This window comes from Pleurodeles waltl, chromosome 8, assembly GCF_031143425.1.
Source record: "Pleurodeles waltl isolate 20211129_DDA chromosome 8, aPleWal1.hap1.20221129, whole genome shotgun sequence".
Taxonomy (NCBI): domain Eukaryota; kingdom Metazoa; phylum Chordata; class Amphibia; order Caudata; family Salamandridae; genus Pleurodeles; species Pleurodeles waltl.
The window spans coordinates 11,899,012-11,917,058 of NC_090447.1; the positions used below are offsets into that span (position 1 = coordinate 11,899,012).

The 18,047-nt window shown below is 44.7% G+C and overlaps 1 protein-coding gene across 1 annotated transcript in view; it reads right to left on the bottom strand.

Annotated features, from left to right (window-relative positions):
- The window catches only part of LOC138249012 (pepsin A-like), an 85,286-nt gene that overhangs the window by 38,251 nt on the left and 28,988 nt on the right, over positions 1-18,047 (bottom strand). Inside the window, exons 6-7 of the mRNA XM_069203069.1 lie at positions 15,054-15,171; positions 7,062-7,180 (exon numbers count right to left, since the gene is read on the bottom strand). Of these exons, the coding sequence (XP_069059170.1) occupies positions 7,062-7,180; positions 15,054-15,171 (237 nt within the window). The remainder of the gene's footprint in view (positions 1-7,061; positions 7,181-15,053; positions 15,172-18,047) is intronic.

Sequence of the window (18,047 nt, forward strand, 5' to 3'; positions counted from 1 at the left end):
AGAGAGACAACACCGTTCTTGCGTTTCCACTGTTGAAGTGCTGCACAAATCTGCGGCCCTTTCTGACTTCTGTAGAAACTGGTGCCTAATGAAACATAAACAAAGAACAGATAAGTGCAACCTATTCCTAAATGGGTTCCTGACTATCCCTTTATTTATTAGAAATTCTCTTCTAAAAGTACCTCTTGGATCCTGGTCTCTAGTTTCCAGGTTTGGAATGTGTTACTGCTCTGGGATGTGTTTTCTATTACTGTAAAGCTTCTAAAACATTAAACAAATACCGTTATCAGAATTACCAATATCAAACATTCATCATAATATAACTAAAGCCTAAATTCCCAATAGCAGACTCACTTTTCCCATATTTCCAGAATCTTTTATAAAACAAATACTGTACTTTTACATCAAAATACAGCATGTAATTTGTGCAAGTCCTTGAATTACTGTTTGCCTTGCTGTCAATGGTTTCCACTGTTCGATTCCCAAAAGTTCCATGAAAAAAAAACAATGTCCGCTTCACAAAGTTCCGCAAAATACTCCTGCAACAAAGAGCCTGAATCACAATGCTCGTGGAAGGCACTTCGCCTCAAACTGTCTATACACGAATCCAGAAATTGCCGTCAAAGCTCCCTCAGGTAATAAAAAGTTTTGCACTTACTTGTTGCTGGCAAGAGATACTGATCAGTCTAACCTTGTCTTCTTTCTCTTTTGCAGGTTACTCGTAGGAGAGAGGCTGAGGCAAGGAGGAACCGGAAACCGGAAGAAGGAAGAGCCAGCAGCTGCGCCCATTGAAGTCAAAGAAAGTCTGTAAAGAGCAGGAGTGCCAGCGCCGAGGGATCTGTTCTCAGGTAAGCGGGAGGTAGACGAGCACAAGCACTGGGTGAGGCTCGGGGGATGCCTTTTATAGACAGGGCTGGGTGTGGTTCGAAGAGCTGGGTGTGGTTTGAAGGGCTGGGTGTGGTCCTCACATGCTGCACATGTTCTTGGAAGGTGTGCAGAGCTGGGTGTGGTTTGAAGAGCTGGGTGTGGTCCTCACATGCTGCACATGTTCTTGAAAGGTGTGCAGAGTTTCAGTTATTATGCAAATGAGTTGGATTAACACATGGCCTAGGGAGGAGTGTTTTAAAGAAGCCTTGATAAAAGCAAGGCCGAATGTGTAAACAAAACAGCACATTAAACAACATACACAGAAGCCTAGGGGGGGGGGAAGGTGAGCTAACAAGAAAGGCTTTCAATAGTAAGTTTAAAAGGAAGCTATTACAGAACCCACTAGTGCAGTGAGAGGGGACATATTCTTTGCTGTGTACACACCCTAACAGTTGTGTGTAGTAGGCCCTGGATTCGACGGATCTGTCGTGAAAAAGAAAGTGACAGCAGGCACAGAAGAGGATGTTCGGGAAACAGTAGTGAAAGTCCTCGGCTGAAATCCATAGGTACAATAAAAGGGTGTGGTCTTGGTAGCATGTATTGTGTTGTTATAGGAGAACTCGACAAGAGCAAAATACTCTGACCAATTGCTTTGTGTGGCATTGCAGTAACATCTCAGATACTGCTGAAGTTCTTGATTCACTCTTTCAGTTTGCCCATTAGTTTGTGGATGGAAACCAGAGGATAAAGAAATCTCAATGTTAAATAAGGCACAAAAGGCCCTCCAGAAACGTGATACATATTGAAGCCCTCTGTCTGAAATGACCCCTTGCGGAAGACCATGGAGGCGAAAAATATCCCGCAGAAAAATGCGACTCATTTCTGGGGCTGTCAGTAGTTTCTTCAAGGCTGAGAAATGGGCCATCTTGGTGAGTGAATCTACGGTCACCATGATTACTTAGTTACCAGAGGAGGTAGGTAGAGAACATATGAAATCCGTGGATAGAGTACACCAAGGAGCGGAAGGAACCAGTAAAGGTCTTAATAAACCTGCCACCTTAGTTCGGGGTGTCTTAATCTAAGCACAGACTGGGCAAGCTGACACATAGGTTTCAGTGTCTGTCTTAAGCGAAGGCCACCAAAAAGATCACTGAAGCAGCTCCTGGGTCTTCCTGATACCTCGATGACCGCCTATAGGAGAATCATGGCACATTTGTAGAGCTTCTGTCTGCACTTTCTTGGTAGGTAGAAAAAGAGCATGTTGATGATAGAAGTAGTTGTCCTTCTTCTGCAAAAAAGGAGTCACTCTATCCCATTCTGAAGCAGACAGAAACTGGCACTCTGATTGAACGCGTTCTTGAAAAGACTGAGTAGCTCCGATGATTCTGCTAGACTCAATAAGAGGTGGAGAGAAGTTCTGGGCTATGTCCGGATATCTGCGGGATAAGGCATCTGCCACTGAATTCTGGGAACCAGGAATGTACGTGATCACAAAATCATACTGGCTAAAGAAGAAAGCCCATCGAACCTGACGACTATTGCGACACTGAAAACTCCGAAGACATTAGAGATTACGATGATCAGTCCTGGCTTCAAAAGGCTCTCTGGAACCCATCAAGAAATGCCTCCATTCTTTACAAGCTACTTTGAGCGCGAGTAGTTCTCGTTCTAGTACAGAATAATTACGTTCAGCCTCTGATAGGATATGAGACAGATAAAAGATAGGATGTTCCAGTCCAATGTTGCCTTGTTTTTTGTAGCAGAACTGCCCCAATAGGTCTGTCTGAGGCATCAGTCTCAACAATAAATTTCTTGGTATTGACAGGATGACGCAGCACGGGTGCTTGGGTAAAGGCTGTCTTCAATTCTTGAAACGAGCGTTCAGCATCCTTGGTCCAAACGATACCCTTCTTCAGGTTCTCTTTCTTAATTGTTTGTGTTATGAAACTTTGTAGGTGGGCAAAGTTCTGAATAAACTGACGATAAAAATTTGATAAACCAAGGAAACATTGCGTTTCCTTAATGGACATTGGAGAAGGCCAATCTAATATGGCACGGACCTTGTCAGGATCCATGGATATTCAGTGTTGATTAATACAGAACCCCAAATACTTTACTTCAGATTTATGGAACTCACACTTCTCAGGTTTACAAAACAGTTGGTTTTTCTTAAGTCTTTCCAGGACTTGCAGGACATGATTTATATGTTGCTCAGGATCACGGGAATATATCAAGATATCATCCAAATAAATGACTATTGGTTGAGTACATCAGAGATCACCAAATCCATAAATCGTTGAAAAACAGAAGGGGCGTTGGTCAGTCCAAAAGGCAAAAGGCATAACACAGTACTCATAGTGCCCAAAAGGGGTACGGAAAGCTGTCTTCCATTCATCTCCTTCCTTGATCCGAAGGAAATGATAGGCACCCGTAAGTCTAATTTGGTAAACATCTTGGCTCCTTGAATGGCATCCAATATATCTCTGATTAAAGGCAGGGGATATCGATCCTTAATCGTTATTCTGTTGAGTTCACGAAAGTCAACACAAGGACGCAGATCCTTGGTCTTCTTTGGGACGAAGAAGAGAGGAGCCCTAGCCGGGGACGTGGAAGGAGCAATCAAACCGTTGTGCAAGTTCTTGCCTAAATATTCCTTTAGCACCTTCTTTTCTTGATCTGTCAGAGAATACATTCGACCAAAGGGGATGACTTCATCAGGAATTAAAGGAATAGCACAGTCATAACTGCGATGAGGCAGCAAAATAAGATTACTAGGTTTTCTGAAAAACCCTGATATATTCCTGATAACAATCTGGAACTCCCTGGATCATAATGATAGAGTTAGTGTTATCCTTAGTTGACTGACAGGACCTTTTGGGAGTCCAATAAGAAGTAGTGGAATAACAATTCTGTTGACAAAATGAAGACATAAGGGATATAGTTCTTGTTACCCAATTAATATAGGGGTTGTGTCGGGCTAACCAGGGTATTCCCAAAATCATGATGTGATTTGGTGAGGCTATGAGATCAAAGGCAACATGTTCTTGATGCCCTCCAAATGTCAAACAAAGAGTAGGAGTTGAGGCCACCACAGGTCCTGAGGTTAACGGAGAGCCATCCACCATGTGAACCTGCTCAGGAGTCTCTTTAAGAATGCGGGGAATTCCTTTACTCGTAGCCGAGGTCTCATCCAGAGAGAGTCCACTGGCTCCACAATCAAGGAGAGCCAGAAGGTGTTCTTCTTGATTTTGTGAACTTAGTAACTTGACTGAGAGGATAAACAGGGTGGACATGCTTTCTTTGGAGGAACATATTAATGGTACTTCAGCTCCTCCCGTCTCCTTCTTACAGGGGACAGGAGCTGTTGTTTCCCGCAGGTCTTGAGGGACGTACCGGACAACTACGGATCAGGTGGCCAGCCTTACCACAGTACAGACAAAGTCCTTTTCGTCGTGGTTCCTCCCTTTCTGACTCCGTCAATGGCCCACGAACCAGATCTATCTGCATGGGTTCTTCAGGGGGAGTTGGAGGGGCTTCGGATGGAATATCTTCCGTTCGCCGACTGCTAGCACGAAAGGTATCAGACTGGTATGGCGCTCGCATTCCATGTCTCTCCATCTTGCGCTCTAGAAGTCTATATTCGATGTTCATAGATTGATCCATTAATTCCTTCAAAGAACAAGCTGGTGAAGAATTTACCAGCTCATCTTTAATTTCTTCATGCAGGCCTCGGTGGAAAAGGGTTATGAAGGTGCGTTCCACCCAGGAGGTTTCATCTGCCAGCTGTTTGAAGCGGGTTATATACTGCAGAACATCCTGATTACGCTGCTGAATGTCACATAAGGCTTCTTCAGCTGCTGCTTCTACGCCAGGTCTCTCAAACATTTGTTGAAAAGAGTCAGGAAAGCGGAATAGTTAGCCAGGACTGGGTCTTCTGCAGAAACCAGAGGAGTCGCCCAATCAAGCACCGGACCAGACAAGGCGCTGATCAGATAGCCCATCTTAGCTTTATCCGAAGAAAACTGGAGTGGACGAAAGGCAAAGAAAACCGTCAGGGCGTCCAAAAATTCCTTCATCTTTAGAGGATCTCCAGAATATCGAGGAGTAGTGGCAGATACGGGTGGTATGTCCATGGATCAGGAAGACAAGACCTGTCGTAGCGCAGTGTTCTCTGCCCGTAACTGTTGTAACTCTTGGGCTTGTTGTTGGACAGTCTGCAACATGGCTTGAGCATTTTCTGACGCCTCTCCCTGTGGATCTTCCATGGCGATCCCGCAATGCAGAATCTTTTGGCGTTGCAATCTGTTACGTACTGCGCTGGACTTCTCACCTCTGGATACCGGGTTGGCAAATACCCCAAGTCTTTTACAGGTTCTGGATACTCCCAGATAAGGGCGACCCCTTCTAGTAGCCACGGTGCCGCTTTACAGGCTATGCCAAAGCAGACCGTACCCTCCAGAAGGAGTCCCAGAGGGAAAAACCCCCAATACTGGGGGAAAAACCTCAAACAGGAACTCATGAAGAAAAAATAAGAAAAAACAGGACTAAACGACAGGAAACAAAAATAGGCAAAAATCTCCCCAGGCAAAAAGCAGGAACAGAGAACAGGCAAAAATCTCCCAAGGCAAAAAGCAGGAACAAAGAACAGGCAAAAATCTCCCAAGGCAAAAAGCAGGAACAAAGATCAGGAGCGAACAGCACAACCAGAAGGAAGTGTTTGCAACGCAAGGTGGAACAAGACTGACTGACTTCTATACTGAGAAAAGGGAAGTGACATCACAGGAAAAGGAAAGAGCACCATCTTGAATTGGGAAGAGCCCATAGACCAGTATAGGGAAAAGGAAGTAGTATAAAAGAAAAACAGAGCATGCTGGGACAAAAACACGAAGAAGACAAGATGGACACAACATGGACAGAGACAGGTAAAAGACCAGACAAACCCACCAACAACAAAAAAGAAAAAAAAGGGCTACAGGTAAGTATAGCGTGACCGGGAGAATGTGTAGTCAAAAAACGTGGGGAATGGCGCTCCGAATATCGGTAGCGCGTTCCATCCACGAGGACAGAAAGAGACGCCGCGTCTGAGCGCGGCGTTACAGTGTTTCCTTTCATACTGTTACTTTCTGCCAGGCTTTGAGTGGAGGTTGGCCCGCCCTGGAAATCAGGGCGGTGTGCTGATCCCTAATACGGTGGGCGGTAAGGTCCTCTCCACCACACTGTAGATGGCAACCGCCATTGGCGGCGGTCAGCCCGCACTAGCGGTACAGGTGGTGTACTAGGTGTGTGCTGCCCTGTTCACCACTACAGTTGTATTACGGCGGTCTGCACCGCCAGTCTGTTGGCGGTCAGATCGCCACCGCCGGCGTAGCAGGCATGTGTCTGCCAAACTCGTACTGATCACCTAAATCTTAAAAAATTCATATCCCCGGTTTCCTTTATTGGATTTTTGTTGTTTTAATGTCATTTTAAAGATAAAAGTATAATCTATTTTTATCCATTGGTGTAAGATTTTTATTGTGTTTTGTCTTTTACTTATTTACTGTTTTGAGATTTTTAAATGCTTTACACACCTGTCTCCTAAGTTAAGCCGAACTGCTCGTTGCCAAGCTACCATGGATTGAGCTCGGATTAATTTATTGAGACCCTGACTGGAACCAGTGGGGGTTTGTGGCCTATTGCTAAGTGCAGGTACTTACCTGCCCTTACCAATAATTCACTTTCCAACATTAAGCAAATACATAGATAACTAATTGAATAGTGTACACAAGAATAATAGATCAAGAGACCCTAGTAAGTTCCCATGCTTCCACCTGGACACTAACAATAAGTCTTCCTTTACACATCACTGTTTGAAAGGATGATACGATTAATGTTTGGGTGATTAAAGTGTAGCTGCATGGAGTTATTGACTATATGTACCAGAAGTTTCAAGTCCAGAAAAGTTGTGAATTAACTTCTTGAAAAAGAATAAAGATTTGTGAACTGAAAAATAATATGATTCATTTGACAGAGCTGAACTCTGACTGACAATTGATAACTTATGATAGATTTAGAACTTTTGGTTGATTTCTGTAATTGGGGACAAATGTGGTGGCACTGAATGCTAAAATGAAATAAATAAAATGTTAAGATATGTCATATTTAGGCTGATTTCCACTGTTGCGCAATGCTTTATGGGAGGTAACCCATCTTACCTGAACAGTGTCAATGCCAAGGATGCCGTTCATACTCCCGGTGTTATACCGAATGTTGAGTACTTCACCTTTGGATTTAAAGGTGGACGACAGGGCGGGGTTAAAACGGTGTCGCTGTACTGAAGAAATAGAAATATGTTCATATTTTGTAATGTAATCCCTAAAATACATCACATACATTCTAGCCCTTCCCATATAGCAGTAAATTAACAGATTATGTTATGTTTAGTCAGTTACAGTCGGCAGCTATATGGTGATTAAAATACCCTACACCTTCAACCACTAAAGGGTTGGTAATGTCTCAGGTGAAGTGGCTGATAGTTCAGCATACATGGGTTAGTATCTTTCCATCACAGAGCAGTGAGACTTATCTGCAGTTTGAACACGTCACCCCTTGTGTGTAAAGGGAATTGTATGCAGGAGCCCAAAACTCTACACCCTCACATCAGTCGCCTACTGTAAGAAAACAAATACCATTGAGCACTGAGCTTACGCCTGAATTCTTAGCTGTGGACTGTGGTGGACACCCTGGTGAGTTTTTACAACATGTGTGATCTGTATCTTTTCATTTATCAGTGTGCCAGCAGGATCCTTGGAAACATGGCAGACACAAAGGTGCTGGGTTGTATTTAGGAAAAGGGTGAAATGTTTGTTGGGGCTTGGGCGGGGTCATCTTGGGTGCCTGAGGGTGGCTGAAGGCAGTCGCATTCATCTGCTTCTTTCGTGTCCACTTATGGACCAACGAAGGGTCGCATTCCTCTCATAAACATTTTTGATGATACTTTTGATTAAAGCCTATCCTGAATTGCAGTAAACCATGCATCCTTTTGGTACAAATTCTTCAGTAAATAATCTATGTCTTTTTCATCCAGCACTATCCATTTGTTTACATGATATAAACATAAATTGAACTTACAATTTTGTTTAAACATGCCTGTGTAGAAGCATGGGGGCAGGCATAGTGTGCACAGACATCATCACATGAAGAATGTGCACATGTTGCAGCGTGCACTGTGTGCGCAAGCACAGGGACCACCTTCATTTCACCACACGCCATGCCTGCTTCACTGGTGTGTACTGCCTGAGGGTTCTGTGTGGTGAGGTGTGAAAACTACATTCCTCTTAACACCATAAACAAGGAACATCAAGTCCAATGCTGCTCACTAGATTGGATTTCTCGTAAAACGCAAAGTGCACCTGAAGTGGTTTGTCAGGCTAGAAGGACAGCAAATGTCTCCACAAAGGACAACACAGCAGTTGCTAAAGGAGAGATGTTGATGGTCCCTCTGAGCAGCAGTGGGAGAGTGCTTCAAAGAGTGGGTTATATATCTAACCCGCTCTTGTTCATCCCTTGGGTTCCTTAGTAACAGCTTACCTTCTTCTTTGGTGGCAGTTCAGGGACTTATGCCGATAGCCAGACCAGTGACTTGGGATGTAGAGGGCCTCAGGGGGCAGGCAGCTGAATTTATAATGAGGGTTCCGCTTGACCAACCAATGTGCAATCCTTGCTGGGGGTGAGTCATGCTTCCTTATACCGAAAAGTTGATCCCAAAAGCCATGGTGTGCACCTGCTGTGAGTTAGACAGGGCGCATAATGGGAAGTCCAGGCAGTGATCATTACAGCAGCCCACCCAGGACAACATGCAAAGAGGTGCATCAATGAGATGGGACTCTAGGGCACACATAGAAGCTTGCCCACAGACAGCATTAATCTGTGTGCTCAAGGTTAGACATTGACCTAAAATAAAATCTTTGATTTTAGTCTTAGTCAGCTGTGCTGGTGCTACTACTGGGCTCCTTGGCCTAGTGTGCCTGCCACAGCAATTTATTTTATTGTCTGGTAGCTGCAGTCTATCTTGGTGCTTTTAATATCAGTTACCTTGCCGTCCATTGTGGAGACGCCCCCAAGGAGGTTCGAAGATCTGAAAATGAAGTCTGATGATCAGCTACATGCTATGTGTTTAATCCAATGCTTCTCATCCAAACTTTTATAGGTCAGACAAACACTTTTACAAGCACTGGTGGTAGTGTGGAGCTTGAGGCGCAAAGGTGCTACTGATCTATAATGTATGTGGGACACACCAATATCCTTGGTACTGGGCACCTGACTAGTCAAAAACATCAGATTCTTCTTTAGCTCCATTTCTATCTGACATTTTAGCTGGAGCTGAGAACATTGTGACTGGGTGGCATGAGATGACTGCACTTGGGTACAGTGCAGGTCTCTTGATGAAGGTGAAGTCACTTCTGCCACTTAACAGAAGCAGTCAATGAGATGCTCATGACATATACAGCAGTGTCAGTAATGGCCAGGTAAGTCATTTCCACATTTCTGCTCTGCGACTATCACCTTGAGAGCCTGAAGTACCAGCTGTCTGATGTATCACAATTTACCTCTCTATCACAGTACCTTAGCAGTGTCTATCCTGTACAAACCTGTGTGGTGCATAGTTAAGAACTTCTAGTTTCTGAGCCCTGATTATCTCCTGTTTTATAAGAGATTTGTTAACTCATAAATTGTTCTACCAACACTTCCAGCGCTTCTACCTTTGCAACTCTGTTTCTGGCTCCACAAGCCATATATGCTGTAAATATGTTTGAAGTTGCTTCAGTCTCTCCTAGATTTCCATGATTTTGGAGCATAGCATGGGGGTGTCTCTTCCATCTGCGTAATTCCTATTTTGGTGGGATGTGCCATGATTTTGGCTACAGCTTGGTGACCTATTCCTCTGCACTGATACTGATGGACAAGCCTATGTCTAGATGCATGTTTAACCCACAGGTTATTTAAACACTTTCCTAACTTATTCCTGGTAATTTGTTTCAGAAGAAGTCTGGCCTTCACTACGAAGATGCTTCATATGTTTCTATAAGGTCCGACTTTTCTTGACTTGCACTCATCTTGATCTGAGTAAACCTAAAGTCATCTTGGCATGGTCCAAATTCTTTCATCCTGTTGGTAGCAGGTCACTTGGGATGTCACCTGAGATTGTTCTCAGGTGCATTTTTCCTTCTGCTCCATACTTCAGTTGGTTTTTGTGCAACATTCTTGCTCTCTGTGTCAGGTTGCTGTTGCATGCACGCTACTTTTAAGAAGCTGTTCCGTGTTTGGTTGCTGTATCATCAGATCACAGAGTTCTGATGCCCAAGCAAGACCACCAGAGGCTCAGACCTCCTACCATGAGGTAGTAACTTGGTGGACTAGCCATTCTGGCCTACCTCAGCTCTTTCCTGACATAGAAGATTTGCTGCTCCGCAAGGGCTGGTCTGTGTCCCCATATACGTTCACTGGAGACCCAAACACTACCTTGAGGTCTTCCACTTCAGATTTCCATCAGCCAGAAGGTGACACGTAGCACGGTACAAGAACCATGAATGATTATGTGCAAGTCTGGCTATGTGTTTAATGAGATGCAGTGTTCAATAACTTTAGAAGAAATGCATGTATGACTTCAGTGGCACAAGCAGGATCAGGGAGTCCTTCCTTCTTGCATCCATGGGCTAATTCAGACACAAGGCTTTACATATGTTCTGGGACCTCTTGGATCCCTTCTGGGGACAGAGGTGATGGCAGTGTGATGTGATGCAAATAGCAGGGCGATGGAGACTACACAAAGGGCTGTGAGAGTGGCCAGGTCAGCATCACCCTCTAGCACCGTGATGGGCATTGGAATGTACTCTACCAGCTCATTACCGGTGTCATGTCCTGGATAGGGGAGCCCAGTGTGCTGCAGAGCTCACACCGGTCAACACATGATGAAAATGTGTACTTAAGTCACAAACTAATATGAAAAAATCAAAAATGTAACTGGAAGGATGGAGCTTTTCTGAATTCAATCAAGGACACCAATAGTCCATACTATACTGGATTTTGTGAACTTGAACTGTCCCATGAAGCCATACGAAGATACTAACTTAATTTTTAGCTTCAATTTCAATTTCATTCATATTCACAAAACGTTTTCAATTTTCCTCCTTTATATATATATATATAAATATATATATACAGGCCCGTATTTATACTTTTTTTAGCGCCGCATTTGCGCCGCTTTTTGACGCAAAACGGCGCAAACCTACAAAATACAATGGAATTTTGCAAGTTTGCGCCGTTTTTGCGTCAAAAAACGACGCAAATGCGGCGCAAAAAAAGTATAAATACGGGCCTCAATGTATTAATCTGTTAATACTCGTAATAAATTTGCTATCATTACCTGTTTATTTTCATTTGTAATGATTTCTTTTTCTGTAAATGTGATAATTTCTAAATAATATTTTTTAGTGGCTGGCAATAACATGTAGAGTACCCAGGTCATGTGCTGGCACTGCGCACTGATTAAAGAGTCTTTCTGCCCTAGAAGTATGCATCACTGCTGTCGTCATTAGTATGTGTCACTTTGCAAAACCCAGCCATGGCCTCGATGTAGAGTTCCTTTAAAATATGGAGGACATCCCAAGTGTGATCTTTACACAGAGAGCAGCTCCTGTCACAATAAGGTAGAGGTACCTGGAGAGGAGAATATTATGGCCGTGCCAAACTCATTTTCCCTGCTCCAGGTTAAGTTTAGAAAACCTTTGGGGGTCACCCGGCAGAGTTTCAGACCACACTGCCTGTGAAATCCTTTACTTGTTGGCCTCTTACTACAGGGCCACCAGGTCACAGAGACAGTAGCCCCACTCTATTTATGAACTTGATTTTTTTCCTTGGCTAGACAACTGGGCAAGGGATGGCAAACTCCCGGTTTTACATTGTGAAATGTCCCTAATGCACAGGGAGAAAAGTCCTTGTGTGTCACAGACTTCATTTTTCTGCATTGCAGCAACGAACTCCAAAAAACAGAATGCCAAGCGGGCATACTGACACAAGCACTTTCATCACAGAGGTCCCCATCAAGCAGGCGGGACCTCTGAACATAGGTTCTGCTCCATCACCGGGGGAGAGCAGGTGGTCTCGAGCCACATCACTGGCCACCTGTCCATCAATAAATGACCTCCTTTGTTGCCAGGGGACATTACCACAAACTCCCTTGGCAACAAGAGGCTGCCAGAGTCAACTCCAAGAATCAGGAGAGAGTGAGCAGTGTTACCAAACCACCTCCCAGTCAATCTCAGGCTTGCCTGTAGTGTGACAGAAGGGCAACAGTTGCCCATGACCAACATAATAGGCCTTTATCCTTTTGCGTAGTAATGATGGGATAACAGGACTTGTCAGTCATGTTGTACAAATGGTAGATATTGTCCTGCTGATAAGTTGGAGGCTTCAGTGTCACATCATGCAGTGGGAGAATAGTTGTGTCAAGGAGCTTGCGTGGCATCCTAAAGTGCCTGGAGAGGTCATGTTGGCAGTGTGGAAGAAGCCTCTGGCTTAAAGTGGTGAGTCAGACTGAAGCCTGCGATTGAGTGGAGTTTCTGGTGAGCCCCCAGTGAGTGAGCAGAGGTCCTACTTACTCTGTCATCACTTGGAAGATATTTTTTCCACTCATTCTCCCCCCCAACAGTGTCTGACTCAAGCCGGATGCCACTGCTCTGTATTGTTGTCAGTCATTTCCATAGATGGAGATAGTGTGTTGCACATTTAATATTCATTTCACGCAACACTCACAGGTATACATGGTCACACATGTTTTGTGGGATGCGGGAATCTAATTTGCATTGGCCGCATAAATACTTATGATATGCAAGTATAGAATCAACCTCTCACTGAAACATTCTGGCTTATACCCCACAATGCCCACTGTAGGAAAGTACCCTCTTTTTGCCATTGTTACCCCCAGTTTCTGCCTGATGTCAGTGTGCTTGACAGTGTTCACTGTGATCCTGCTAACCAGGACCCCAGTGATTATGCTCTCTCGCCTTTAAATTTGGTTGTTGCATACTGATAACCCAGTAGTCCACCCACAATTGGCATACTGGGGCCCCCTTACAAGTCCCTATATATGGTACCTAGGTCCCAGGACATTGGAGTTCCAGTGGATCTCTATGGGCTGCAGCATATATTTTGCCACCCATAGGGAGCCCATACAAAAGCTTCTGCAGGACTGGTATTGCAGCCTGTGTGAAAGGGTGCAGGCACCCTTTCACTGCCATTTACACTGCACCAGGTCACTTACAAGTCAGCCCTATGGCAGGCCCTCCAGCCATGAGGGCAGAGTGCAAAGTATCTGTGTGTGAGGGCACCCCTGCACTAGCAGAGGTGCCCATATGACCTCCAGGACCATTTTTTCACACTTCGTGAGTGCAAGGACACCATTTTACATGTGTACTGGACCTAGGTCACTACCTATGTCCAGCTACATAATGGTAACTACGAACATAGTAGTGTTTGGTATCAAACATGTAGGAATCATACCCACATGCTTTTGCAAGCATTGGTTGTATGATACCATGCACTCTGGGGGCTCCTTAGAGGACCCCTAGTACTGCTGTTACAGCCATCTGAGGTTTATCAGGCAGCCCCAGCTGCTGCCACCTCATAGACAGGTTTCTGCCCTCCTATTGCTTGAAAAACTCGAGCCCCGGAAGGCAAAACAAAGAATTTCCTTTGGGAGAGGGATGTTACACCCTCTCCCTTTGGAAATAGGTGTGACAGGCTTAGGAGGAGTAGCCTCCCCAAGCCACTGGAAATGCTTTCAAGGGCACATTTGGTGCCATCCTTGCATAATCCAGTCTACACCGGTTCAGGGACCCCCCTCCCCAGTCCATCCTCTGATGCAAAACTGGACAAAGGACAGGAGAGTGACCACTCCCCTGTCCATCACCACCCCAGGGGTGGTGCTCAGAGCTCCTCCAGAGGGTCTCTGAGTTTTGCCATCTTGGATTCAATGTTGGTAGGGAACTCTGGGAGCATCTGAGTGGCCAGTGCCAACAGGTGACGTCAGATCCCTCCTCTGATAGGTGTTTACCTGGTTCGCTGAACAACGCCCCTTTCAGTGCTATTTAGGATCTCTCTTTTGAGTGGCTCTTCAGATTTGGATTGCAAGACTCCAGCAGGAATCCTCTGCATCCTCCACTTCAACGTCTAACTTAAAAAACTGCATCTGGACCCTCCAGGAACTCTACAAACTGCAACAAAGAAGCAAGATGCCTTCTGCATCATTGTATCTTCAGATCCTGCCAGCAACTGCAAGTGTTTCCTGGTTGTGCATCCTCTGAGGACATCCCATCTTCAGCCTACACCAGAAGAGTGAAGGACTCTCCCTTGGGGTGAAGGAGTCACTTCCCTGCTTCAGCAGGCACCTACTGCAAAGACGACTGGCTGCGTGGATCTCCTCTCCCGCTGAGCTGCGTGGATCCTGCATCACAGGTGGTGGACTGAATTCCCAGCAGTTCTGATGTCCTACTGTCCTACTTTATTGGAGATAAGAGCTTGCCATCCGCGCAAGACAGTACCCCCATGCACTGCATGTTTTGCAGTTGCCAAGGATTGTTGGCATCCTTCCCTAAAGTTTTTCATGCATCTTGCAGCTCCAACCCCCAGCACTCTATCCTGCAACGCACAGCTTCCTGAATGATTCTCCGGCAGCGTGGGAGCCTTTGTCGTTGTGCTGCATTGGCCTCTTTTGCACCTTCTTTGTCCTAGTTTGATAATTGGACCTGGTATATGGTGTAAGTACCTTAGGTGCCCACTACAAACCAGGCCAGCCTCCTACAGCCACTCCTTATAGATATTATTTTAGAAAACGTTAGGGAAAACAGAAGTCAATCATAATCTTCCTGGAGTGAAATAAATAGCCTACTTATAAGAGAAGAGTAACAGAAGCTCTCTGCTGCTGTGCATACTCAAATGGTGCCAACATTCACAGCTCTGCTGACCGAGGTAAGGATGTTCACTGCCACATGAAAACAACATCATAAAGTTTTGGACAAGTACAACCTAATGCATGGCTGATTTTCAGCCCAGTTTTTGCAATGTGTACATCCTTGTGCCCTCCAGTATTAAGTCAACATCTGCAATAATTACATAGTAGACATTATTGCGCAAAAATCCATACTCACAGCAGATCGTGGTGTTGCACTTGACGGAGGGGACCCACAGGTTGGAAGAGCCAGTGTCAAACAGCACAGTAAATTCCTGTCCAGGGGTTCCAATGGAAATGCTTCCAACATAATAATTCTGCAAAATGGGAGATTAGGAATTGTGCTTATTAACAACACACTGCAAGTGTATCGTTAGTTGCCTGGTCAATGATATGAAACAGGTGCATTGCAGGCTCTTCACAGGCACATCGCTACACACCCAAGTTTCGTTACTTTGAGACAGACATGAAACTGCATTGAGGAGCCTTTCTAAAGGGTACTGAACATCTGATGACCATATTAACAGGGATGCCATTCGACCCTGATTGGCCTAGATGTTGAAGGCATGTATACCAGTGCACAGCAAGAGGAAAGCTTAAGGGTTATGGAGCATCTGCTTCAAGAGATAACAGGGATCCAGAAGGCATCTCTCATGTTCATTGTGAAACTCACAGGACTAACCCTCACTAGAAACGCTTTAAATTTGAGGGCACCGTATATGAGCAAAGACATGGCACTTCAATGGGCAGCACATTTGCACCAATCATAGTCCATTTATATGTACGAGTCAATAATCTCTACCACAGACACACAAGCTTACGGCAGTGTCACACTGATGATGTATATGTGATACGATGAGGTTCAAAAGGCTCAGTTCAGGAGTTTATAGAATGGCTGAACCTACAAAATGAATTCTTTAAATTCACCCTGAATGTGAGTAATAAGGAGCCCTCCTTTGTGGAGCTAGTAATATGAGCAGAGACAGACATTCTCATGACCAAACTGTAAACAAAACCTAATGAAAAACAAACATTCAACTTTACTTTGAAACGCTTTGATTGTTGTGCCAAGGGCGTTTTACTCATGTGGACTGAAGCACTTTGATTGTTGTGCCAAGGGCCCTTTACTCATGTGGACTGAAGCGCTTTAATTACCATGCCAAGGCCACTTTCCTCATGTGGACTGAAGCGTTTAATTACCATACCAGGGACGCTTTACTCCTGTGGATTGAAGCGCTGTAATTACCGTGCCAGGGATGCTTTCCTCATGTGGACTGAAGCGCTTTAATTGCTGTACTAAGGGTGCTTTACATGTGTGTCCTGAAGCGCTTTGCTCGTTGTATCAAGGGGCGCTTTACTTCTGTGCTCAGAAGCGCTTAATCTTCGCGCCAAGGCGGCTTTACTCTGAAAACTGAAAACACTTTGCTTGTTGTGCTAAGGGGCGCTTTACCTTTTGGAAATACAACTCCCTTCAAGATTTGGCTCATCTAGACCTACTCGTATCTGAATTCACCATAGAAACAAGGGTACTCCAATTTGCAGTCCATCTGCCATGCAGGAAATCTGCTCTTCTTCAGAGGAACCCCCACGAGGTCTGACTGCATCGAAGTTTTCAAAATAGTGAGCAACGTGCTGGGGTGTGGCTGGGCTTTATAGACCTACCACACCCCATGATGGCTGCTGTCTCTAAAAACATGGGAATTGTAGTCCCTTCATGGAAAAGCACTGATAAGTGCATCTTGTCCGCCAATGTCCTGAACCTGCAGCTCTATGAGCTTTGCCACAGGGCAGACAACACTGATGGCCAACTTTGGAACAAGAGGGGATGACAAGTGGTGCACATAAAGTGCCACAGAGCTGCTCAGCGGAGTTTCGGGTGGGACCTGACTGCACATGGCCTTATTCCTGACAGATGTGCTCCTACCTGCTCCTACCTGCCACTGTCAGAGTACTAGTATATACTAAGGTCTTGCAAAAATAACCAATTTTCTAACTAGATCTGCCACCACCATTGCCTAGGACAGTGTGCAGAGTTACACTATGAATGTTCACTGCTAGACCTGGCATCCTTTGTGTGGCCTTCCCCCAAAATGTTTGCCATCACTCCTCAGGATGTCTGAAATTCATTTTTGTTGGCATTATGACTCTATGCACTTTACCACTGCTAATCAGAGCTAACGTGCTTGCACTCTCTCCCTAAAACATGGTAACATGTTAATATTGCCTAAACCTGATTGGCACAGTTAATTTACTTATACATTTCTAGTATATTGTACTACGTGCACACAGGACCTGTAAATCAATTGCTACTAGTGGACCTGCAGCACTCATTCTGCCACCCACTGAAGCAGCACTTTAAAGCATGTCTCAGGCCTACCAGTGCAGCCTGTAGTTAAATTTTAAACTTCCAATTCCAACTGGCAAAATAAACCATTATTCCAAGTCTAAAAATTCCTTTTTAATGCATATAAATTACCCCCAATATAGGACCTAAACAGCCGATAGAGCATGGGGCATTGTATTTAAAACATAGGACATGTGTTTTTAAGTTTTACATGTCCTGCTAGTGAAAAACTCTTAAATGTATTTTTCACTACTCTAAGGCCCACTCTGCTATAGGATAACATTGGGTTACCTTATTACATTTTATTAGTGCTAACCTTTGATTGGGAACAGGTCAAAATGTCATGTTTGGTCTCAAATCAATTGTAATTTAAAACACTCTTTAATGCCACAACTGTGAAAATGCGGCTATTAGAACATTGGCATTTTGTTCTCCTAACAATTAGGTGCCTGCTGCCAGTGTTCTGCGTCGCATGACTGTGAATAGCTTAGCTGTTGGGCTTTGTGAATCCCTCCCAGACAATGAGGCAAAGGTGACTGAGAGTTGGCAGGGTAGGCCATCCTGCCAGGATAGTTGGGGCACAGCTGTTCCATGCCTCACTTACATTTCAGAGGGTAGCCTCCAGCAGACACACAAAGGAATCTGACACTAGTCTTTTGTTGGCCCGAACATCTTAGAGCCTGGAGGGGAAGGGTAGCCCTTTCCATAATCAGATGTGGGGGTAGTCTAGAACATTCCCTCACTTCAAACAATGGCATTAGTCATAAATATTGCACCCTCTGAGCACATCTTCAGTACACTCTTGGACCTGTGGATATTACACAAGGAGGGCTACCTTGTTCCTTAGAG